Source organism: Linepithema humile, chromosome 4 (assembly GCF_040581485.1).
Source record: "Linepithema humile isolate Giens D197 chromosome 4, Lhum_UNIL_v1.0, whole genome shotgun sequence".
Lineage (NCBI taxonomy): Eukaryota > Metazoa > Arthropoda > Insecta > Hymenoptera > Formicidae > Linepithema > Linepithema humile.
Window position 1 is genome coordinate 762,590 of NC_090131.1, and position 27,055 is coordinate 789,644.

Consider the following 27,055-nt stretch of genomic DNA (forward strand, 5'->3'; position numbering starts at 1 on the left):
ATATGATATAATGCGAACTGTTATCCAGCAGAACAATAGAATATATCTGTACACAAGAGACTGGAAATTTCTATATAAAGTTGCGCCAATTTTAGATAACTTAGAATAGTGTCTTGGGATTTATATTTATCTAGCATTGTTCCTAGATATTTGTGAATCACGACTGTGTATGTTAACTATTAATGAAAAATTCATAATTACATTTTATTCATTAATTCGTTTATTCTATAAACTATTTTTTATCGGTATATTTTAATGTTGATAACAAATTCAGAGCTATTTAAATAACCTATTAGTTAATTAATTCAAAACTAAATCTTAAACCAAAATCGTATGATATTATTGATTTCTAGAGTTGTTTTTTCAATACGAAAAATCACGGCAACGCATATATTTGCGTGTTTATTAAACAAAACTACGACAGAAATTGCATTCCGTATACATACATTTCGAGAATTACGATATCAATAAATTTTATCCTGCTGTTCAATACGTTAGGGAATAACTTTACGCTTTTACGGCTGCTACTAACGAAGGAGATACCGTTTCGCCGGACGAGCGATAAAAAATTGCAAAGTTCGTGCTTACTTCATAAGTTTCGCCAATTTCAAACAAGAAATGCGCGAATCTAGAAAACGTCCCGTAAAAAATCGCGAAAGCTACTTACGATCTAATGACGCCGCTGCCTCCGCCACCGCTCCTCACTCTTGAAGTAATCTCTTTCTATAGTAGTACAAAGTTGCCGTCGTAGCTATGGGTCGTTGAGGCGACTTTAAAAGTCGTTTTCAAGTATATTATTCATAAACTTTATCGCCGCCGTTGGAGTGTGCCGTCGGAATCCCGCTCGCGAACCGAATCGCCTCTCATCGTAATTTTCTGGGTATGGCAGAGCCTGACAATGACAAATCGGTCGCTGACCATCGATGTGCGATAAAAAAAGGGATTTTGTTCAAACTTCGAATTTTTTTGCAATTAAAAAGGATCGGATTTCGCTGTTGCAGTTGTCAGTTGAACGTGCACCTCTATATCAATGAAAGTTATCGAGCCGCCGTATCTGATCAACCGGGACAAACTAATAATTACGGATTGCGCAGTGAATTTACTTAATACGGGCAAATCGTTCGTTTTCCGTAACGCAAGAAACGGTCTATATCGCGGAATGCGTTTTCCAATATCCATTATGACGGGCCGCCGCGGTCACCACCGTTTCGAATCGCTTGCAATCGCGCGAAAATAATCGACCATATGACCACTTGAATTGCCAGCCGTGTAAAACGGAGAGATTAATGCCGCGAACACCGAGCGACTTCTCGTTTCGACTTGTAATAATAGCACAATTTTCTCGGCGACTGTCGTATTATCAGACCGATTTTACGCAACGCTTCACCACGCCGCTATCAGAATTTTCATAAATTTTAATATCAAGAATAAAAACTTGCTTTACCAGGAGAAAAATTTCACTTCAATTTCCTTGCCGAATTCGATTCGTGCCGAGAATAGTTCGACCTCGTGTATGTAAAGTACGAAGGTTTTTCGTTTCCAGCCGTTTTTTCGTTTGCATACCGCTTGTCGTCCAATCTCGTTTTCTCGCATTGACCGGAACGGTAGTACATTTTTAATCGACAAGTGGTCGCACACTTTTTTTCCGTATTAAAGGATTACAACGAGTAGAATAGTTGACGGATTCCAATACGTGCGGCAGTAGGTAGATTTACACGGCGCCGTTGGGCATTTGCCAAACGAACTTTATTTCCTTTAATTTCGGGAAAATGATTAATGCAGCTCTTTGTAATTTAGCAACTTGCGTGTCTTCTATATCTTTATCGTATCCAAGAAACTAATTAAATTTGCACGAGTCCACCTACTTTTTAATATTTTTCTCATCGCGTGTCAAATAATTAACAAAGAAGAAAAGTTTATTAAAAACATAAAACTCATTTCAGTTTTTATTTGATTATATTATTCTACTTGTATAGTTCATTATAAAAAAAATTTATTCTATTCTGTAGAGAAATTTGCTGTAGTTTTCCGCGACATTTTATATATGACAATTATATAAGATAAGTCTTAAATATACCATTTTTCAGAGGATAAATGTAAAAATCAAAAATAAAATGTTATATGAATGTAGGTCGGGACTTTTTTTTATTTACTAAGTTATAGTACAAATTAAAGAAGATATTCATCTGTCGCTGTAACAATATTATTTATTCATCTAAACAATATTTTTATCTGCTAAAAATTAAATAAAATATTGGATTTTTAATCAATTTTTGATGAACTATTTTTATCTGACCTGAATGTCAATCTGTTACTTTTATTTGAAGTGATAACATGCAAAACAGTTAGACACGTACTTTTCTTTCGCTGAATTTTCATACATATTTAATATGACTGAATTAACAGCAATGACAGTAAAGCTCGTCGTATGTATCAAAGATTTTTTTTACCTCCAACTCGAAGAATTTTTTCTGATATTGATAAACCTTCGGAAGCACAATAGATTTAGCAGTAAAATTAAATAATCATGGACGGCCACGGAATAATCATATATTTCAATAAGAAGATAGGCACATTTTTTTAAATCTGTTATGAAAAATGAAGCTTAGATAACTTATAGGTATTTATATAACATTTTTTTCTGATTTTTGGCCTTATATTCACTCTCTAAATTGTTATACGTATATTTAAGACAGCCTGTACAATAAAAAAATTAAAGAAATTGTTTCACGAAAGTTTTAGATTGTTAAATAATACTCAAATCTAAAAATATAACGAATCCGATAAGATATACTATCCATTATTACAATAACAGATTCGTTTCTTTGACATATTACGGCATTAATTTCTCGTGCGAACGGTGATCTGTTCTATGTAATTTAACCGGATAATTTATTGAGTAAGGATGAATACAGTTCCGAAAGCGCCATTTGAATGCTATTCAAATTTTATGAAGGACCACTTGTCTCATGACCGATCCAATTGAACCTTTTCTACGGCTGCAAATTGTGGCCTTCGAGAATATAGAGCGTGAATTTACTCAGTGCTGCTGATTGAATGAGGACTCGTTATAGACTCTTAATTTAAACTTGTTAGCATAATTTATGTATATATTAAATAATCTCAAAAATCTGCTATCAAGGGATGATGCTATTGTATATTTTATATTGTTTTTAAATTTATTCTTTTAATAATATTAAAATAAGACAAATTTGACTGACTTACCGGTACGATGCGCAGCAGCGGAGTTGTTTACAAGTTGATCTGTAACATATAAGTATAATACATTTATATTAGCAGCCTTTCTATGTGCATCACATTACATATTATAATATTTTATATGCAATATCTTGCAAATAATATATAACAAATAACTTATTAACTTTAAGGTTATTCCGCCGGTGTCCGATGCTCTTCCTGAGCCTCCTTCTCCTCCCAGTTCTCCAAAGCACTCACACGCGTTCGCGATGTGAATACGAAAATCGCCCGTGATTTTAAACGGCACTCTCGACACGTACTTTGTCATTCGGACAAAGTAATATTCGAATATTATCGCACGGATTATACCGTTCGATATTCGCCGCGTCCATAATAAGTAACGACGGAGAAGGATATACGGAAGGGTATAAGGGTAGACGAAAAGGGAGGAAAGTAGTAGGGATACTATTAAAAAGAATAACGCGTCGATACGGAACGCGATCTACCTCGTACGAATGCCGTCGTGCGACTAATAAAAGAACAACAGAGGGCAATAAATATATCAAGGACAAAGTCGCGCCGATTTCGACTTGAAGGAAATGCGGGTAGTAAAGAATGTGCGTGTGGATACATAGAATGTGAGAGAGAAAGAGAGTGAGGGTAAAGCGCGCAGGGTAAGCGACAACGTAAACAACTCCACCAAACGCCTCGAGTCGGCTTCAAAACTCTTAACATAGAAACATTAATGAAATCGAGATTATATTCAATTTCTACTCGGTTTCAATGAATATTTGATAAATGCTTTAATGTTAAATCTAAAATAGATACCGTGATAAAAGAAATCTCTGTTTCTGGAGCGATCTATCTATATATGAGCAATGGAAACTTTTGCACATACTCTTAATATAATAAATGTAATAAAATTTTCAAGCTTTTTCGAGCTACTAGAATAGATTAAAATTGTGAGCATCAAGATATTATTTTCCAGTGATAAAGCATGTGTATTATGCACGAAGGTCATTCAAAATTCAATTTGTTACCAATTCTGAATGCAGTGAATATTTTGTTTGTCGGAAATAAAGGGTGTACGCTATGTATGGGAACTCGTTAACGAATTGTTTAACGAACCGCACGCATCACGTTTCGTCAAATATCGATCAATATCTGGAATTCGTTAGTCGACTTTATAACAAGTCGCTCGTGTTTTGCAAAAAAGTGTTTTTGTAAAAGATGGCAGCTTATTATTACTTATTATTACACCTCGACGAATTATGGCAATCTATCGGCATCAAATTTCAATACAAAAGAGCACAAATTTATCATACATATCGACAGTTTTATAGTTTTAGAAGTTTTATAATTGTAGAAACACGCGAAAAAGTTTGTATATAACTTTGTATAAACAATCTGTAAATGTAATTTTTTCGAGATTCTCGAAGAATCACGAAGGTAAATTAAAATTACATGACAGCATATGCGGCCGCAAAAATTTATGATTTTGCCGAAGGCGTCGCTCGTAAGATTGTGAAACAAATTTTATTGAAAAAGTTATTTGCTATTCAGGTATTAAAAAATGCAATATACCTACGTGAGTTATTGTTAGGCGTCTATGTTAGAAAAATCGCGAAATTACACTTTTTATTATATTATTACAACTTTACTTGCAAAATGAGCGCACATTCCTCCCAATAGCACTTGTATATATTAAAAATTTATTTGTATTCGGTATTTCATTCAGTTCTCTGAATGAAGCCGCGTTGGCGGATGAATTCCCAGGTTTTATCTGGCCATTTCAAGCACGGGTTTACGGTGAAACTTACAAGGCTGCATTTACATAAGAAATTACGACCGCAAAATCTAGAATTCTATAAAGAGTAAAGACTCAAATTGCATATGGTAAATGAAATATTTGTACGCGTGGACTTCTTCTAATGATTTTAATAAATGTTTACATAAATAAAAAAATATTTAATTTATTTAATAATATAGTTTATATTTTCTAAAATTAGATAGCTCAATTTTTTTTAATAAAGCATTTAAAAATTAAAAATTATAATATTTTAATTAACCACTCAAATTAATAAATTTATTATTATAAAAAAACGTAATTAACATATACATTGCATCTTGTTATATAAAGAAAAATATTCTAGTCAAGAAAAGCAGGAAATTCAGGAAATTATTATATCTGATTGATAATGATCTGATTGATTGAGATAAATAACATTTAGGTGATGTATCATGTAAGATATAATGGGATTTTTGTATCTATTTTCCCAAGCTGAAAGATATATAGAGCAAATATAAATTGTATCGATTTGCGTGAGACAAAACGTTCGAAAATGTCAATATAACCCACGTTTACACTAGAGGTTTTGTTATTTATGGTATACAAACGCGAAACGCGCAGCAGATTAAGTTTTGGTGTTGATGTTTGTAATATTTTATAGGGCGATTAAATTGCATATAACTTTAGACGAAAGCCGGGTGTATCTATAAATACATTTTATTTATACCAAGATATCATAGATGTATTTTTTTGCGGAGCATTCTCGTTATTTTCTTGAACATCAAAGTAAAACCGGTGGATGTTTTTTCGCAGAATACTATCTTTGTGCATAACAGAATATACGATGTACATTTTTGTTAAGAAATTTTCTAATACAAAATAGATGTTATTCTGTCAAGGAGCTTATTTAAAGAATGTATTTCTTGAGAACAAGAAGTAGTGGATGTAAAGAGAGAGGAAAAAAGGAAAGAAGGAGGGAGGGGAGAGAAAATGCATTGGTTTATTGTGTAGACGTATTTAAGATGATAAAATTGTCAAGAACAAAAAATGTTATAATTATGTGCATTAAATTATTATATATTATATATATTATAATACATTTTAAAAAGAACCGTAATTGTTGCGAGGCGCGTGGTCAGGCGAACAGAATGAAAGAAAATTTAGCTTATTCTTTAATATAAAAATTATATTCAACAGTAATAATAAAAATTTGGCCAAATGGTCAAAGCGAATAAAAGTAACTTTATTAAATGGAACAGTGTTTAATACAAATGTATTTGTGTATGTTTAGTGCAACCAGCGTTTGTACGTGTCATTGATGAAAATTCGAAGAATACACTGAGCACAGGTGCTACTTTAGGACCTATCAACGAGGGTTCAACGATAGCTTTGTATTGTGAGAGTGGCAAAGGCAAACCTATACCTACAGTCGAGTGGTTTAAAGGTGACCAACCACTTGAAGGTAAGATTTGCAATATATCGCGTTTATATTGAAACCAATATAAGATAGTATGTCAAATCTATCCATAAATTTATGTGCATTATTTATTATTGACATTAATTATTAACCATTGTATTGACAATTTTCTCACTTTATCTGCGGTCAAAAATTGACCATGGCAAATATAGTGCGTAATAAATACTTGTAAGCTTATAATGCCAACTTGATGTTTCCATCTCTTTAATAATACAAAAGATAATATAACTGCACTGAATGCGATTTTATTTTATTCAGAATATTCTAACTAAAGATAAATGGTTGCTATAGACTTATAATTTTACGTCCACTTTCCAGTAAAATTGCACGTAACGTAAAATGTAGAAGGCTCATTACCATTGAACCATTATTCAACGCGGATATTGAAAGACAAAAGAATCTTTGATATCCTTCATTAATCAGTTATCCAACAATGATAGTACTATCAAGAATTTTTTTATTCTTATTTAATTGCTAATTTTATATACGTAATATATAAAAAAATACTAGCGTACAAAAAATACTACATAGCAATTTTTTTACTACAAATATTTCGAAATATACTTTATTCATTCCGTTTGTGGACTTGTATTATTTTAAAACATAATTAGAATTGTTTTTCTTGATGTGTTTGTGAAGAAATATAAACTGTTCCATTTCAGCGACGAGTTTGTCGACCATCACTGATACCGGAATAGGCGCTGGCAGTAGTTTACTCAAGATGCAAATTACACGGGAAGAGTTAGATGCAACATTCACGTGTAAAGTCAACAGTATTGCTCTCGTGGAGCCACTCTCCGTTAATATTAAACTTGATGTACATGGTGAGTACCCTTACTTTGTTTAAGAATAACGCAGGATATTTCTACTCGCTGAGAAAAAATGTCCATAAAAGATATACGCAGTATTATAGAAATTTTTTATTTCTGTGCGATTTTTATTTGACAATTTTTATTAATTTATGCATGGACATAAAAGACTTCCTTTTGTGCTTCCTTTCAATTGCTTCGCAGTTGAACGTAAATTCTGAAACAATTTTTCTCAGTAGTAATATTAATATGCTTGTCCGAACTTTATAATCATAAAACTCTGAATGTGATAGACTGTCAATACTAGCACTTTTTAAGATATATCGATAAAAAGTAATGATTTTGATCATCAATTCCATGTGAAGCATTGACTATGAATTGATTATTGCATATTTTATTGATGAAGAATGTTATGTGCTGGATCGCTTACAATTTCGATCGTGTGTTGTAATTTGCACACGATATGTGCAATTCAATAACCGTCGATACAAACTCAATATAAACATAGTAATAGAATGAACGAATGTGGATACTTTGACCTAAATTTGCAATAATTCCGTTGGGTATCGTTTATTCATTAAATCAAAACATAGATGCAACGGGTAAACTCACCGTTGAGGTATGAATATGAATGGTACTATGAACAAAGTGCTATATCATCGTGGCTGAACGATGAAAATTTTTGCACGAAGTGTATTTGCTGCGAAATATAAAGTAACTTGAGTTTTGAAGTCAATTAGTATTTTTTAATACGGTCTCAAATAAGTTATGTAATATCAAAGATTAAGGAATTTTAACGAATCATGCTTCAAGAATACTAATAAGAAGCTTGTTTCTAAATTTATAAATTCTGTAGCTATATATATATATACATAAGAAAATAATATTACAGTATTCTTGTCAAGACATCATTTACAATTAAACAACTGCTAATGTTATAAAGAAATATTTCTATTTTCTGCAAATATTAAATATCAAATTATATAAATTAAACTAGATCAAACTATATAAAGAAATGAGGAGAACATATATATGTTTAAGAAAATATTAAATGCTAAATCTAGACAGTTCAGGAAACAGTAATAATGAATACACAGTAATAATGAATATTTAACAAGTTTTTAGCTCATACAGTTAAAACTAGCGATGTATTAAACAATTATTTTAGTTTATATAATTATAACATAATTAACACGCGAATATATTTGGCCATTATTTTCTAATTTTTCTATAAAACACATTATATTTACAGTAATCCGTTACTGCACAATTATGTTTATATTAGCTTTTAATTAGCAAATTAATATGTATTTATATGTATGCTCTTTTCGAATATATATATATATATATATATATATATATATATATATCCGAAAAGATATGCAATTTAAACTATTTATGCCACAGTCGCATTCGTTTTATTGACATTTCGAGACTGAACATTATTATATTTTCTACATCCATTTCTACTTCTTTCTGTCTTTCGAGCATAAAAACGAAATTTTACTACAGACTAACGGAATGACGGAATGGAATAGCGGTGTCCGCACTGTCCGAGAGTTAAACTAATTCAAATATGCATATTACATACGGGAAAGTGAAGTGCATTGCACTCGCAAACGTACATGTACTATTAAACGTTCTCAGAACACAGAATTCAGACATGACAAATAGCCGTTTTAGTTTGTACGAAGTAAGTGTACTTAAAAGAAAGATTTTGTCTTAATGTTGTTCTTACACAAGTACTTTCTGGCATACTTTTTCATAGAATTAATCATAAGAAACTTTCAATCTGATGGATTGAAAAAGCAATCATGTTGCACATCCCCATATTTTACCGCACAATAACGCAATTTTGACAATCTATAAACGCTATATCGAATTCGCTTTGAGAGATGGCTTCGGAATAGATTGCGCTTAAATCCTTTGAATTCACGCAAAGACCCATGTGAGTGCAGACTTCACGCTTTGAAAAATCTCATATAAAGAGAGAGTGCTCGGAATTTGATGGGGGCAGAAAAGTGATTTACATCTTAAATTCCTGCGCGAGCAGAATTGCGTATCAGTTATCAGCCACTTTATTATCGAATTTACATCGGAAAACTGGCAGAACATATTTCAATTTTGCTATGAAATTTTATATGAGATAACCGTTATTTTTTACATAAAGTAACTTAATTTTTCCCATCAGATAAAGCTAATTCTACGTATGAAAAATGTAGGTCACATAATTTTGTATCACATTTATCATGATAAAAGATCTTTTTAAAGTATATTTTTTTGTATACATTAATTAAGCTAAAATAATATGAAAAAGAACCAGTTAATTTGAATACGATTTTTCACTATTTTGTTAAAAAAAAAGTACGTAGAGTATTCGCTTTTCTTACGCAGTACATTTAACTAAAGTTTTGTTCAACCAGAAAATACATTTAATTGCATAAATTATACGAAAAATTAAATGAAATTATAACTATATGCAATGCAGTTCAAACAACTGAGAAAGCTTAATAAAATTCTCCTGTCAGTTGCATATTGTCGCGCTGATGTGTAATTTAAATAGAAAAATATTCTGCTTCAGCAAGATACACTGTTTTGATATAAATGCGAAATACCGAATTTTAATAATTCACTTATTACTCAATTTCATTTAAAACTGCAGCAAACCATAAATTATTCGATATTAGTAAACGATTTGCAGTGAAATAAGACTCTCTTTATAATTATAACATACGAAGAAAGATACATTGTTTCTATAAGCAAAAGCGCGATTCATGACAGTGATCAGTTCTACATGTGGTCAGTTTAATGTAAAAAATATGGATATAAATTCTCAATAAGGCTTTTCTAATGACCTGCGATGATTCGCAGGTATAAAAGTATAAAAATATTGCAAAACGCCCATGGGATATCTGCGAAAATCTTACAGTCTCACAGCTGCTCGTTGAAAGTTGTGAAAGCAAGGTTGCGAGAGTGACGAAAACTTGTGAGCAAGCACCTGGCGGAGTTTTCAGACGCACAGCTTTTCTTATAGCAAACAAAACCAGGAAATCGCATTGCCATCGGCTACAGACTTAAAAAGTCTTGTGGTCGGCTTATCGGGCTACGAACTCTCAGAAATGTTTAGGCGAGAAGAAAATTGATTGAATACTGAATGAAGAGAGATCTTTCTCACCTTACATGTTGAATGTGTCTTGAAACATATATACACTTGAATTATAATTAAAGGATGAAAGAACATTTTACGTTTTTAAAATTTTAAAACTATTTCGTAATGCAGAGCAAGAATCTTTAAGTTTACAATTCCCTTTGCAACTAACGTGTAACACCGAGGATACACGTAAAACACGCAAAACTTTTCTTCGAGAATAATCATAGTTTGTTAATACAATCGTACTCTCCCGAATGCGATCAAAGTTAAAAAATTTTTTTTAATAATTTCTATTTTATTAAGAAATTAAAACTAGGTACTCTAGTTGACACATTCTATATATTTCTCTAACAAACTCCGGATTAGCAATTTAACAAGATGATCATCAGAAGATGAAGTATTTTCAATTGAATGATAAATGAAGAAATAATTTACTTGTCAATTTTTACTTAAACATAACATTTTCAAAATGAACAATGTATCTACGTCATTCTCTTAAAAAGCGCAAGTGTGATAAAACACGTTCGATAAACCAATTCCTTACCGCGACGTATGGATTCAAAGTAAACGTTGGTGAGCAGATTTGTTCCTGGATCAAAAGCGTCAGCACATTTTCCAACGAAAAAACTATTTGCGCAAAGGAGGTGACTTTTTATCTTTTTTTTTTTTTTTTTTTTTCTCGCCTTTATCACCGTTCCCTCCATTTCTCTGCATCCACCATGCCATCAGACAGGCGAGTGCAATTGAAGGCAAATGCAATTCCCGATATTAGATTCGCCATTCGCTCTCTATTCGATCCTTTTCTTTTCATATTTTTCTTATATTAAATACCGCTCAACGAATTTTGCCGATGAATTATTGGTGGATGCTTTCTTCATGACTTTGCGAGACCAGCAAGCAGACCACTAATACCTGCCTATATATCATGTATAGAAAATGCTGAAAATTCAATGGAAAAATATTACGATATTAATTTTTTTATTTGAAAACGCAATTAAAAATTACTTCTATCAGAAATGATCAAAAAATTTTGCGAAAACATTTAATTCTTCTGGTAAAAATTTCCTTAAATATTTTACGAAATACTTATTAAAAAGCAATGCAATATGTAATATATGCACGGAGAAAATTTTATATAAAAAATTACTATGTACGGTATTAACCGCGGACCATGAAGTCGCGGACCGAAAATTTTTACTATGTTTCACATGTGAAAAACATAGTAAAAATTTTTATAATTCCTTCATGGTCCGCGGCTACTACCGTACATAGTAATTTTTTATATAAAATTTTCTCCGTGTACATAAACAGCCGTATCAATGATTAATCATACAGTGTTTACAAATTTGTTTAACTACACACGATCAAATTGCTGCAAGATATTTTACAATCGTTTAAATTTTCACGATTATATTCGTAAAAAATCCGACAAAGATCCAGAAACACGCGTAATAGCTCGGCGGAAACTCGATCGTGAATCTCACGATGCAGCTTGATGTACGTGACAGCCTGTTACGAAATCCATCGGCGTTAATGGATATATCTACATGTGCAACGGCGGATACACCGTCACACCGGTTAACATGCCATTCTATAGCCCATTTTTATCGCGGGATGCGTAACCTCCCTAGAAATTTCCGCATCGATTTGACAATGCCGAAATGACAGTTTTCGTATATTCCATTAACCGTGAATGTCCAGAACAAGGGCGGTTCCGTAAGCATTGAAAAATTGTCGATCATGCCGTTGACATTTCTGCTGCCGCACACTCCGATGTACGAGATGTCTAGTGTCAATCACTGGCCATGCTAAATAAACAACTTATTTATCTAAATATTATCACATTACTGTTACTGACATGACGCGAAGTAAACTAAAATGATCAATTTTGAAAAATCCAGCAAAACTCGAAAAATTTCTAAAAATTCAGATTGCATATTTTCATTTAATTTAAAAGCTAAAATAATTGAATAGCTATTTTAGTGTTTATTATGCGCATAAACTAAACCACTCCCATATCTGATTATTTTCTTTTTGAATCAACTCTACGTGCTTGCGAGAAATATAACTTCGTTGCACGTCGAGACCCCGGAGACATGAAACTGTCGAAATTGGCGTTTTGAACGTCTCACGTACGTCCAATCGTGTCGCTTTACCCCCAATTACACATACCAATCCTAATGTCGCTACAGTGCCATACGAAGTTCAGATACCACGCAATCATCATTATATGACGTCTGCTAGCAGCGCCATTCTGTGTATCCGACAGAGAGTATACAGAAACGGCAACACGTATCGGACAGCTACGGAAATCGCTGAATGTTACGTGAATTTGGTAGCTTTGCTTCGGCACAAAAGGCTGCTATAAACGTCCCTCGATACAACCACCCCCAGTGTTCAAAGATCACGAGAATTTAAACCACAAAGAAGTGCTTGTAGTTCCAGATGAAACTGTAAAAACATTATAGTGCGCGAAAGTAAATATTGTTACGCTTTTTACTCTTGTCGAATTTCTCTCCTGCCAAAAACACATTCTGAATTTGTGTACGTACCAATCAGTTTATAATGAAAATGTAGCTATAATTTACATCACAATATATAATCTCTGATACATTAAATTTAAATACATGATTGGCTTGCGCAATTCAAATTGCCAAGTACATTATATGGTCAGTCAATGTTAAATATTTGTCAGTCCAACAAATATATGGTTTGCAAATTATTTTAAGCAAAAATAAAATTGGGAAAATCATGTAGAACACAATGTTCAATGTGGCCCAAAAATTCTTTTTAAATATTTATTATTGTTTTATTACTTTACATATTATTCAATTAAAAAATTAAAGCTCTATGATAACTTATAAAAAATGTAAAATTTTATGTTAAAAATAATTTATGTATAAAGTGTGTGTGTCTCTTCGATGCATTATAAAAATATTTTTCTCTTTGCTACGATGTTGTTTTCAGAGAACAAAATAACAATCAATTATCGAAAGTTAATTGAGGTGTATTGATTGAGGCTTTTATCAGAATTTGATATAGATTGCTGATTTATATACAATTTGTTTTGTTATTATTACAATGCAGAATTATGAGAATTATGAGAAAACCTTATAGAGAAAATTATTTATGGATAAATTGCTATTTTGTTTTTATCTTTTTTTTTCTTTCCCTTTTCTCGTTGTTCGGATTGCGCATTGTACTTGAAATTTTAATTAGTAAAGCTGGAATGACGTCATGTTTTGATTCTGTGACTGGGAAATAGTAATCCCCGCGGGTGGGGGAAATTACGAAGTAATATAAATAGGAAAGATAAGTAATTATGGAGTCAGTATGTGTCGAACGGACGCAGTGGTGTTTTATCCCACGTATTATCAGTTATATGTTGTATCTCCTTTCTTTCACAACATCGAACATTTAAGTAAAAATTTATCATTCATATTTATTTAGTGTCTCCTCCATTACTTCGTATATTGTTTCGAGCAGAATCATGATACAAGTGTATTATAGAGACGATTATAACGTTGTACAAATATTTTAACGTTGTACAAAGACATTAATTTTAATGGCATATCGCGGTTAACCCAAGTAACACCTTGATCTTCTTATACTATTATTATCTTTGCAGTGCGCCCGTTGGAAATGGACTTAAGTGGAGTAGTCGATCATGTCGTGCAGGGAACGAAAATTTTATTGCAGTGTAAAGTGCTAGCAGCGCGGCCCGCCGCCAACGTGACCTGGCAGAACGGAACGCAGTTCGTAAATGAGAGTAATGAAAGATACGACCTACTTGAGACGAAAATACACGAAAACGTAAGTAAATATTACGACATTGCATTTGTGTTTAACACAAATAACTTCTATTCTGATTTGGCATTTTTTTCATTCTTATTAAAATGATCATTTTCTTACTGCTATCATGGAACTATTTGGTCATTATTTTAGTAACTTAAAACCTAGTTACCAAACTATTTAACGTTAAAATAAAATATGAAGTAAAATATTGATCAATTTTCTTTTGGTAAAAGAAACAAAGTTTAAATTTTCAACAAAAAAGATTGAATGCATCTATTACTGAATATTTTGTACAGAATTTCTAATATAGACTTTTTCTTAAGAGATTTAATTTTCTCATGTCAACTCTATCTTGTTATTTGCATGAAAATAAATATATAGGAAAAGCTTATTTAGCGACAATGAATAGCTCTTCGCGAAAGTTTTAACTCGCTTACTTACTCAGCGAGAGTATGCAGACTCACAAGTGTGGTGCAAAATTACATTTTAAAATATTCAAAATCGATCGGTATAGTATCTGCTGTATATTTTAATTCCCCTTAGTTTTCGCAGAGCAAGACATTTTTTTTATTCCGGGGAAAGTAGTAAAGTCAAAATTAATCCAACAACTTCAACAATTGAGAGTCAATCGATTCACTTCTCAATTCCTTTTTTTTGTTTCTTTTTGAGTTATATTTATCTTTTATTATATACGATTCAAGTTTATTTAAAATAGAAATTCCATGCATAAAAAAATCGCATTACCTGCAATTTATCCTTTCATTATCTCGCCTAGACAGAATAGTTGAGCGACTTCTTTCAACTCTACTTTATAAAAACTGTTGACGCAAGTACAATAAGTAAACGCAAAAATTTTAAAAGGATCGAATATAACTCCCTTACTTCATTAAATAGATTATATTTCAAATGAATTTTTAAGAATGTGAAATAATTGAATAAAATATAATATACTAGAGACACATAGATAATCCATTACTTCAGCTTATGAAACTATGTCGGTGCTACCATATTGCAAAAATACTCGAGAATAGATGGAATTTAAATTATTTTTTTCTTTTTTCATGTATGAAAAGATAGTGGATTACTTGTTTGCACATCTAATGGAATGACATAAAATAATTTAGAAAATAGAGTGTCAAGAAATCGTCATTTATTTTCGATTCGCGTGACTCTGTTTTGTTTTCGACTTGTAAAAAATCAATTTCATGCTTGAACAAGTAGCTGCACGGCGACGGCGGCATCGAAAAATCATTAGACTCTCACTGTATATCGTACCGTTGCGCTATCGCGTATACGTGTGTATGCATGTTGAAGTTGTAGGCGTCACGCAGCTATCATAAATCCATTACGGAAGTATCTGAGGCTGTAAAGCCGCGTGCACGCGAAATGACTGCATACGGGACCACTCATATCTACGCAATGCAATTAGTATAAAAAAAAAGTATAAACATCACTGCGGCTAAAAATCATAAGGTGAATAAAACAGCGCGATGTCTCGATTACAAAAAGTTCTTTATGCACAAAAAATGTCTCGCCAGACAAAACCAAGCCATATCTATCGATCATATATTATTTTGTTCTCTTTGTACACGACACACGCATGAACTAAATTAACAATTACAACACAACTAAATTACGGAAATATTAAATCAAAATCAAATTTGTCAACTACACGATCCATTATTCACGAGTATAATAAAAATTATTTTAGTAGGCAATAGTCAATGATTGCGGAGCGCCGGCAAAGTTAATGAATTGCAGTTGATTGAAATACTAGATACAGTTTGCATTGTCGAAATTATCGATGTGTATTTCTAATGTCCGCGATATCATAATTAGCATTGTTTGCTATATGTCTGATTACGAGACGAGCGGCGGCACGGTTAAATCCGCTCGCGACACTGTACCTGATAGCAGACGGTATTTGCATAGTGGTAAGCAATTACACGCCGCAAATTCCTAGCGATGTGAACGTCACGTCGTAACAGGATTAAGCGGATCACATTTTTAAGCCTGATTACTCCCTTTTGCACGAAGCGGACTCAGTAGGAAGAGGGTTTACGACGATTTCTCGGCAGATATTCTCTTTTCTGTTCTCCTTTGGTGCATTTATTTTTATGCATTCTTCTAGTAAATTGATTGATATTATATTGATATTCGAGAAATGATAGAACGCTTCGTTGATTGAAGTTAATAAGTTAATAAAAGAAGAAAAAAATTCATTTTTATACTATAATTGTGATTCTAATTACAATATGATGAAAAGTAAACATTAAGAAATTGTAGAAATTGTAGCATATTTTGTAGAAATACTATGTAAAATAGATTATATAATTGTTTTTTTGTTTTTATTAATTAATTAATAAATAATTTAGATTATATAGATTAATCTTTCTTTGATAACAAATTGCCTTTAATATATATTTTAGCAATTAAATAAAATCAAAAGTATATAAAATTTACATATATCAATTATAGCTTACATAATAATTTACAGAATTAATTGTAAGTAATTAAATTATATTTTTCTATACTATATAAAAAACATTTTCAGTGAAATCTCAGCAAACAACAAAGCTTCATCTTTGACGTAATAATTAGTTGAATTATTCGTAAGAAAAATAATAAATTGTACATATATCTACTTCAATTTTTAATTTAACATATAACATCAAAGGAAGAAGAGTTGAAACAGACGAACCGAGCGAATATATCTCGGAAAAACGAGTGATATTTTATACTCTTTATATGAAATCGTAAACTCAAAGTGAGTAAACATGACATGTAATGAACACATCTCTTTCATAACAAACTCGGACAGAAATCTGAAGCTTTGCCATGTTTCCGAAGTGTATCTACCTAGTCAATTGATATACGTACTCAAGACGAGAACTCTTTTAATTTACCAACTATCGTTGTTATTTTCTAAGTCTTAGATTCCAAGAAAACTAAATTAACTGAAAATTTTCATTTATAGTGATGCGTTAAGTAAATACATATAATAATGATAAAACATATTATTATTACACAATAGGAAAATACGTGGAAAATTTGATCAGCAAAACTCGATAACGAGCTGTAAATCATTATTATAACTTGTTAGTGTATTTTTAACTGTGTCATGCAATTGCGAAAGTTAAGCAAAACTCCGAATATCGCATTCCAGAGAGATATTGTGCTATTTTTTTGCTTCTCGAATTGAGAGTTAATATAAAAATTCAACAGTTTTAATTGGAAATGTGCGATAAATATCAAAATGTACAATTGAAATATAATAACATAGACATTCTTGATATACAACTGATATCGTTACTGTCAAAATAGTGAAAGTTCGTTGGTTCCACTTTTGCCGCAATGTTGGGTTTCTGAAAATTCATGAATGTACAATATATTCATGATATATATTCTATATCGTGTATCCATTATTAATTTTGTCGCTTCTGGGTAGCACGATTTAGATGGCGATCTAAATTATATCCGGAAGGATCTAGTTGAGAAATAATTGACCTATCCCGATAATATTCATCAATTTTCATGAGCATCGCTTTAATTTAAGCACTTGCTCGAAGCATTTAGCGAAATTGACGTATAAATAATTAAAGTTTACATTATTTCTATTGATCGTTTAAAATTATCTCTGTTCGCAGGAGGACAGTACATCGGACACGATAAGTTATCTCGCGTTTACGGCATCGGTATACGACAACGGCAGAACGTTTAAGTGCTACGCCGAGAATTCGGTTACAAATACTGAAGATTTGAAGCCAATGATGAAATCGACAACGATCGAAGTGTTGTGTAAGTATTAAGCGAATGAATTAGCCATTATTGGTGTCAGCAATCTTTTCGCATTATTATTTATGATTCTGTCCGTGTGATTTCAATTTTTTTAATAGTGTAATTGCGTGTTTTTATATAAACAAACATTCAATAATTTCGCAGGTAAGTTGTGGAACAGGCAGTATATAATCATTTTCACAGACAAATAATATAATAGTCAACAAACTGTGATCCGGAATTTTTAATAATTATAATCACGGTTAATAACATTGGAACAACAACTGTTGTAACAAGATTGCGGTATAACCCAAAATAATACATTTGCATTGCAACGGCGAGCATATTCTGTGTCTACTACGAAACTGCAAGCTACAAAAGCGGTTATTAACATTTGCATGCACTTAGCCCTTATGAATTAAATCCTTTAAATAAATAACTATACACACCTGTGCGCTATTCATCGGCATAATGCTATGTAAATTAATGTAACTTGCAGCGGGCACAAGTAGTAGAACCTTACCTCACGTTCGTACTTGAAAACTTGTTTCTTGTTTCCGCAAAATAAGCTGCGATACGTAAAATTTACGTACAATTATAATCCAAAAAAGACTGCATTTTTTTCGATGTAAATGACGATTATTACAAATTAATTATTCCAAAATCAGTGCGTTTGTAACTTTTTACAATAAAAATTGCAAGCGAAGGTCTTGATTGTGCAAGTACGGTAACAGACAAAAAGAAGACGGACAGTTGTGTGTATCTCCCTGATGTTTCCAGTTACAGTGCGAAATAGCGGAGAAAGTTTCGTTTTGCAGCGCCAGAACAAGACTACCCATGGATTGGAAACGAGAAACTCCAGACATCGAGTTTGGCACGTTTCCAACACTCCGGCTAGCATCGTGACAGGCCACTCTCGCGTCTACGTACTTACAAGAATTTTGTTTTATATTCCTCGGTTTTGCTGGGTCGCGCGTTAAGTGCATAATATTGTGACTCGAGCGAATCTAAATTTTACATTCAATTTAACTTTTGCGTTATCTGTCTCAAACATCTTGAAAGTAGTCATGAAGATAAAAGGGTTCTTACCGCAAACAAAAGTGCTATTCTCTTCGTAGAAATAATTTTTAAAAATACACCATAGAAAAAAAAAGTTGTAATATTCTCGAAACACAGATTCAATAGAATTTCGCAATCAATTTCTCACGTGGCGCTTTAAAATGTTCAATTTCTGGTAAATATTGAATATTAGTTTTCAAAAAGTAATTAACAAAATAAATTTTAAAAATACATCACAGAAAAACAAATAATTTTTAATGTTCTCGAAACAGATTGAATAGATTTTTGCAATCAATTTCTCTTATGGCGCTTTAAAATATTCAATTTCTGTTACAGTATTGAATATTAGTTTTCAAAAATTAATTAGAAAATTAAGCAATTTGTACACATGTATATGCTAGTATAAAAAACTTTTACAAAATTTATTAACACTTGAGAAAGATGAAAATTATATTTATTTTTAATTCTTTTTTATGTAAATTTTCTGTGACATAGATTTTGTTCTCTCTAAATTCTGGGCATATACTTTTAACGCTCGTAACATTTACGATTTTTTCTGTTGCAGATCCACCAATAATTAATATGAAGCCACACAATATAACAGTTAATGAGTCGAACGACTTTCTAATATTTTGCGACTATGAAGCAAATCCAGCTTCGCTAAATAAAGTGACATGGTGAGTGATCTTTTCTAGAAACGATATGCTAGAATGAATTAATCTTTTAAGACGTCAATTATTTTCTTGCGAAAATTAAATGCTGATGCTATTAGACAAATTAGCGAAAAAAATTATCACGCTTTCCTTTTATTTTTATTATACTCTTCTGTTTTGGAAAATAAATTGCTGCTATCTTGGTTTTATTCCTCTTAATCTGCTAGGTTACGAGACGACGAAGAATTAGTGTTAAACGACGAACATTACGACGGTGGAATCACAGAACAAACAGCGCTTACGGTGAAAAACGCAACTCCCAACGACATGGGTTTTTACAAATGCATCCTGCAAAATAATGCCGGCATATCCATTTCCGAGCAAACCGTGGAGGTTTCAGTCTTTTGTACGTATCACAGTCAAATAACAGGTCTTTGCTAAATATATATGATATAAAACGGTCGGTTTATATCCAAAGTTGCTGCAATCTCATCGCGAATCATAAAGCTCCGAAAAACAATAACAAATCTAAATTCAGAAATATGTGCTACTATCTCTCCGAAGAAATGTTACTTTCTTTCTTAGCGAGTAACTTTAGCGCGAAGCAGTTTGTTCGTTTTTCTTTCCCTTTTATTAGAAAACGACAGCTTTATTGAAAGCTACGCGATTACATCGGAAATAAAGTTGAAGAGAGTTTGCGCGCGCGGCGTACTTTTGAACTCGCGATCGAGATTTATATATCCGGGCGCAGATATATATTCCGTTTTATCACGTAGATAAACCAGTAGTGGAAGTGGTAATGGATCCGGAGACACCGGTGAACGAGGCGGATCGCGTGAACGTTTCGTTAACGTGCGAGGTCGATGCCGGGAATCCGGCGGCGCTGTCAGCCGTCCGTTGGTATTTGGACGGTGATCTATTGAAAGAACTTCCGGACTGCCCGAGGAACAGCACTGCCATGACAGCGTCCACCGAGGAATCGTCGACATTCTGCGACATCGATCCCAGCAAGCTGCTGCTGGAGTCTGTTGGCCGCTCTTTCCACGGCAACTATTCCTGCGAGGGGAGGAATGAAGCTGGCTGGGGACCAATCTCCCCGAGCACGCCTGTCATAGTTTATTGTAAGTCCTCTCTGTCATACGTCACTCACTCGTGTTACGCGATGATGGAGAAGCTCGCAATGCGAAATACCCATTATGTTTTCGATCATAATTCGTTACGTCCATCATACTCCTGTTTCGAAATTCATGCGCATTCCAATGATATCAACAGAAGTTCGATAGATTATTCAAAATGTGTATTTTACATTCATTATTAACAAGAATTTTTGGAAAATGATGTATTATATATTGTAATTGCAAGCTTCTATAATATTCCATCACAAATATCAAATAGCATTATAAGAGCGTTCGTTTAAAATTCATGCTAATTGCTAACAAGTGGTAACGATGCATTATTGAACGCAGACTTTCTGCATATGTATCTTTCATGTGTACGCAATCAATATCGTTTATCTGCTAGTCATCAAAGCTAGTTACGTTAATAGGATTATATGTAGCACAGTTACAAGCCTTTCCCTTATTTTCTCTCTCTCTCTCTCTCTCTCTCCCTCTCTCTCTCTCTCTCTCTCTCTCTTTCTCTCGCGTGTCCTACATTCGTGAAACATTTCCATAGATAAACCCGGTCCGGCATCAATATTCTATGAACCTCGGCACGTGGTGAAGAAGCAATCATTATCCATCACATGCTTTATTTTGGATCCTGGACGGCCGAAAGTATCCAGCTTTAAGTGGCTACGCGGCGGGCACAGACTTGCAGGTGAAAACAATGCCACGGTCGTCATCGAGTCGGTTAATTTGGAAACCGAAGCGAATTTCACGTGCATGGCTCATAACGAGGCCGGCGACGGCGAGCCAGCATCAACGTTTATCGACGTATCCGGTGAGCGACATATGTCAATACAGCCAAAGTTACAGCCAGTAATTACAGAAACGGCACAGCGCGACATTTTCGAACCTGATCGCCCGCGGTATTTAAAGGTTCAAACAATTTAGTTCGTTTTGTCCCCCACGCTACGCATTCGAGATATTGTGATCAAAATTGTGTTCGGTAATTTTAGGACAATATGGATTTTCGTTCTATACGTCAAGCTAAGCATTATATTTATTTTTTCATATTTCTGAGACATTGCATAATATACAGCATAACATATCTTGGTTTTGACATAATATCATAATATAAATTTGACATTTTACTTTAAAAGAAAGCTTTTCTATTCTTATACGCGAAATGATAAACTGCCCGACGCTTCTTCCAATTATTGAATGACAAATTTCACTCTGCTTGACCAAGAATTATCGTTTTGCGTTAGCGGCACCGACATTCATTAAGAAGATGCATTCGTATCGCGGTTTCGTCTACAACTCACCTAACGTGAGCATCATGTGTTGGGTCGAATGCGCTCCTATCTGCAATATTTCCTGGCTGAAGGATGACATTGCCATAGACTTCTCGAAAACGAATCGATACTACGTGTCGAACGTTTATCATCCGCCTAACCTGAGGACCAACGACTTCGAGAGCGTCCAATCGACCCTCGTGTGGAATCTGACGGCCTGGCCGAACGGTCAGCTCGATCGTGCCGACGATAGCGTCAAATTCACCTGTAAAAGCAGCAGCAACGGAATTGGACCGGGCGTCGAGAGCAGTACTCACTTCCACGTCGAGTGTACGTTTTATTCGATGCCTTTTTTGCGCGAATGTATCTCTGCTTTCTTACATTCGATTGTATAGCTATCTATTGAGGAGAAGAAAGCAATGATCCTTCTATTTCGTAAAAAAGAATTTTTTGTATTCTTTTTTTTATTCTTTTTTTGTATATATGTGTAAAAAATTTACAAAAAAAATTAATTTTAAAATTGTGACTACGATTATCGCCGTCCCATGTGTAAAGATGATTAAACTTCAATTTTTCTCTTCAAGTCCCTCCGGAAGATATCGCGCTATCGAAGAAGATAGTCAACGTGACAGTGGACACCATACCGGAAACTGTCGAATGCAGCGCGAAGGCACGACCGAAGGCGAGCTTTCGATGGTTTCGCGAGGGATCCATCGACACAATTATGGAAGGCCACGTGCTTGACTTCAAAATACCGCTACCGCGACGTAGTAATGGCACCTACTACTGCGAGGCATCAAATTATCACGGTTTCCTGAATATTTCAATGGTCATAAATGTGCAATGTACGTTTCACTATATTCCTAAACTTTCTAAAAATGAGACTTTTTAAACAGTTCTAACAATGAGATTTTTGAACAGTTTATCTCCCAAAAAATATATGAAATACAATTCTTTTCCTGTCTTTCAATTTTATTTGCAAAGAATTTTTGCAGGAAAAATTTCTACAAAGAATTATTTTCCTTCAATTTACATTTCTATATAAGTTCTATAATATCTGTCACAAAAAATTAAAACTGTTTTTACAAATTTTTAATTCATTCTCAGTCTATTAATCATACGTTCTTTAGAGACTGAGCACAATCTTTTTACTTCGCGCTTCCGACGTTTAATGGTGGTCCCATATTTTCCATGCAGTTAAACCGGAATGTCACATAAAGAAAGAACGATTCGAGGGCCAGGATTACGTGGTCTGCTCGGCTATCGCCAATCCGGAGAAGACGGACTTCACCTGGTCGTTGAAGAACGATAACGATACGTTGGAACAAGGCGCAAAAACACGAAACGGAAAAAGTTACATGCTTATCGATACTTCGGTCACTAACTTGAGGACATACGTGTGTGTGGCGAATAACACAATTGGTTACTCTATACCATGTGAACGCGATATACCAGGTTAGTACAAATTTTTCTTACTTAATATTGCGCAGTTCTTATAGTTGCAAAAAATAAAATGGATTTTTTTTAATTTTATTTAAAAATATCGCATTTTCTAAAATAATATTTTTATAGAGAAACGTACGTGAAAAAAAATAATGCTAATATAATTTCAAAAGTTCTTTGTACCTGTAGGGAGTTCATGAGTTTGCGTTATATGATTGAAAAGTTGTACCGAGCAAAGTGAAGTTTCCCACTATATCTGCCTTGAGTGAATTTTCCAATAAAATCAGATATCTGCAAATGCATTATGAGAGAAAAATGCAATAAAAATTTTTAAATGTCGGAGATAAATCAATATAATCTGACATAAATATCATCAAAATATTATAATTAATTGTAATATTATTATTTCTTTAATCTTTAAATAAATTTTGTTATATTTTGTTATATTTAAAAATTATCTGTGACATTTTCGCAATATAAATTTGCAATATATTTGCATAATTACATATTCATCAAATCATTTTATTTACTCATGATCATATCAAGGTGATGAGTTTCGATCCATCATTTACAAATATTTAACGTGTTTCGTTGCTTTACAGCTAACCATGGACGTAAAAGTAAGTCGTGTCTCCAGATTTTGTGTATAACGTATTTTGTATGTAATTATTTCCAATATCTGTGTCATATCAATATATGATTTTCAATAATTTATTTGTCGTTTTAATTAAAATAAATACATTACACGTTACACTCAAACGCATTGCATAAATAAATAAATAAATGAATAAAAAGAATTGCTACATACATTTTTACACTATTTTATTATAACATAAATAATAAATTTTTTCTCGTACTGGTTACATAAATTTGAAACGCGATACATATCTTTTTCAATTATCCGGTCTTTTTTCTGATCCTTTTATTCTACGTAATTCTTCAAATTTTTCTTTATTTCAAGCTTTTTCTATATTTTTGGCAAAATACTCAACATAGTTATTTGCAACAAAAATCGCTGTATGGATTATTGAGAAATCCATTATATTGTTTTTTATTGCTTGTTGTATTGTGTTCGGTATTTTCATATAAATGATAAAAGGTTCTCCCGAGCGTTTATCTTTACACATTGTTTGCATGCCATTGTCGATTATTCTACATTACACCTGTCGCGTTGTAGGTCACATACCTTGGTGGCATCAATTGGAGGGTAATCTGCTGCTGATTATTATCATCGTAACAGTGATCATCATACTAGTTCTGATACTGATTTGCGTGGCCATCTACATCGTGTGTCGACGGAAAAGCAGCGAAATGAAATGTAAGTAGTCTCTTATATATTATGTAGTTATCAGCGATCGTTCGCTAATCGCAGCGATTTGCATGACATAGATCGTAAAGTGAGATTTCTTCGAGTCTTCTTTTATTGAATCGGTGACTTAAATTATTATTTTGATACACACGAAATTAATGTAATTTAATATTACGTTAAAAGTTACGGAATTCAGTTAATTTTATTCAAAATTTTTAACAAGATCTCGAAGAAATCTAATTCAACAGCCTCTAGCTGTTACAACAGTTATATATATTACAATGTAACATACACAAGTAACAGAAAAATTCTTTTGATACAATTGGCATACAATCATATACATTACATGCTTTACATTTGTATATATATCCAAAATAGCCCTTAGCAAAACGTGGATATATTACCATTTCATAATATAAATGTGATCTCGTAGAATATTTTTTATCTTTTAACAAGAAATTAATAATTACTATATAGAGATAAAAAATAATGTTGCAATTAATCGTGCATTTCTTTAATAGTATATTTTTTATCTCTATAGTAAAGTATACTATGAAATAACCCTCGTATTTATGTTTTTAGTACGTATTATTATAGATATTACCTTTGTTTTAATGTAAAAATTATCTTCCCAAATAGTTAAGTATATATATATATCTGAATATGCCAATTTATTTTTTTATGTTCTAAAAATTATTAATTGATTACTTGTGTTTTTATGCTTTCTTCTGAACGTAGTTCAATTTGACTAAAATATAGCTTTTCGTAACAAAAAATGATTTGAATCACACGTGTATGTATAATCGTAAGTATATCAAAGTTAACTTAACTGCATTAATCAATAATATCGCATTGAATTAATTTATTTATTTAATATTTATTGGTTTACGAAGCAAATTAATTATTTTAAAAAAAATTTTTTTGTTTTTTAACAAAATATTAATCCGCTCTGCGCAAACAAACATAGATATATTACACATTGTTTATAATATTATATTTTCTTACAATTAATACCAAGTAGAATAAAAGCATGCTCACTATTGATATTTTTGTATAAAGTAGTTAAACAATGTGAAATTTATATTTAGATATATATAAAGAATTGTGAAGAAATAAAACACATGCTGTGCTGCTATAATGTTATAATTAATCCGGTAATTTATAACATAAATAATAATGATAATGCAATATTATAAAATATTAATTTATCAAAATAATTCAGATATTTTTAGAATGTAATATATTATACAAATTAAATAAATATGCAAGACGAAACTAAATTAAATGAAAATGTTAGATTATTCTGTGACAGGATTCTCTGTTATTTTAAAATAAATAGAGATTGCTTTAATATAAATGTTTCGAATTCGTCTGGAAAATTGATTGACCTAAAGAATGGTTCCAATTTACGAGACGGACTTATTTTAGATTAAGCAAGCTATTCTCAAAATACATCCAAGAATATTTTATTTCTTATCTTTACGTCTATCAGATCAAAAATCATTTGATTTATATATACTATTTTAATAAAGAAAAAAATCCTTTACTTTAATAAAGAGAAAAAAGAAAAAAAGAAAAATTAATATGATAATATTAATGACGATTAATATGTGCGGAAAATCCTCATTCATAAAACGAGAAAATATTACTTACTTAGAGGTTACTAATTTCATTTACAACTTTTAATTGAAATAAATTTAATAACATCTTATTTGAAGAGCATGGCGAAATTCTTTTCAGTCCTGCCACTTTAAGTTATCTGTTCTGTAATAATTGCGGCAGAATGCATATTTGCATTTACAGCATTAATTAATTGCTCTTTATTTCGTTTCCAATTCTTTCATTATTATTTTAGTTAATTAATTGCATGTATATTACATAAATGTAGTAATATTATTTTTTGGAAAACAAACATAGCACAAAAATACATTCAACAAAAATATAAATATAATGAGTTAATTAATAAAATTATTATTACAAAATTTCTACAATGAATGTTATTGTGTTTCAAAGTTGGAGCACTCATGTATTAATATTAAATGACATTAGAGCAGTGCTTTTAATTACACAAGCTATCATATTCCTGTAAAATTGCGAGCATAATGTAGAAGTCAAATGTAATATCAAATTTTCTTAAAAAGCGTTTTTCATTACACTTGTAATAATTTCCCAATATAAATATAGATTTAAGATAATT

At 32.2% G+C, this 27,055-nt stretch overlaps 1 protein-coding gene across 10 annotated transcripts in view; it reads left to right on the plus strand.

Moving 5' to 3' along the window:
• The window catches only part of nrm (neuromusculin), a 140,223-nt gene that overhangs the window by 92,096 nt on the left and 21,072 nt on the right, over positions 1 to 27,055 (plus strand). For 9 of the 10 annotated variants that reach the window (XM_012362048.2, XM_067353451.1, XM_067353450.1 and 6 more), the window contains exons 4-16: positions 6,279 to 6,449; positions 7,127 to 7,288; positions 14,053 to 14,237; positions 17,867 to 18,017; positions 19,621 to 19,732; positions 19,936 to 20,114; positions 20,485 to 20,829; positions 21,383 to 21,649; positions 22,080 to 22,436; positions 22,691 to 22,951; positions 23,304 to 23,561; positions 24,152 to 24,169; positions 24,727 to 24,867. In XM_012362048.2, the coding sequence (XP_012217471.2) occupies positions 6,279 to 6,449; positions 7,127 to 7,288; positions 14,053 to 14,237; positions 17,867 to 18,017; positions 19,621 to 19,732; positions 19,936 to 20,114; positions 20,485 to 20,829; positions 21,383 to 21,649; positions 22,080 to 22,436; positions 22,691 to 22,951; positions 23,304 to 23,561; positions 24,152 to 24,169; positions 24,727 to 24,867 (2,607 nt within the window). The remainder of the gene's footprint in view (positions 1 to 6,278; positions 6,450 to 7,126; positions 7,289 to 14,052; positions 14,238 to 17,866; positions 18,018 to 19,620; positions 19,733 to 19,935; positions 20,115 to 20,484; positions 20,830 to 21,382; positions 21,650 to 22,079; positions 22,437 to 22,690; positions 22,952 to 23,303; positions 23,562 to 24,151; positions 24,170 to 24,726; positions 24,868 to 27,055) is intronic. The other variant, XM_067353449.1, reaches the window with a different exon arrangement.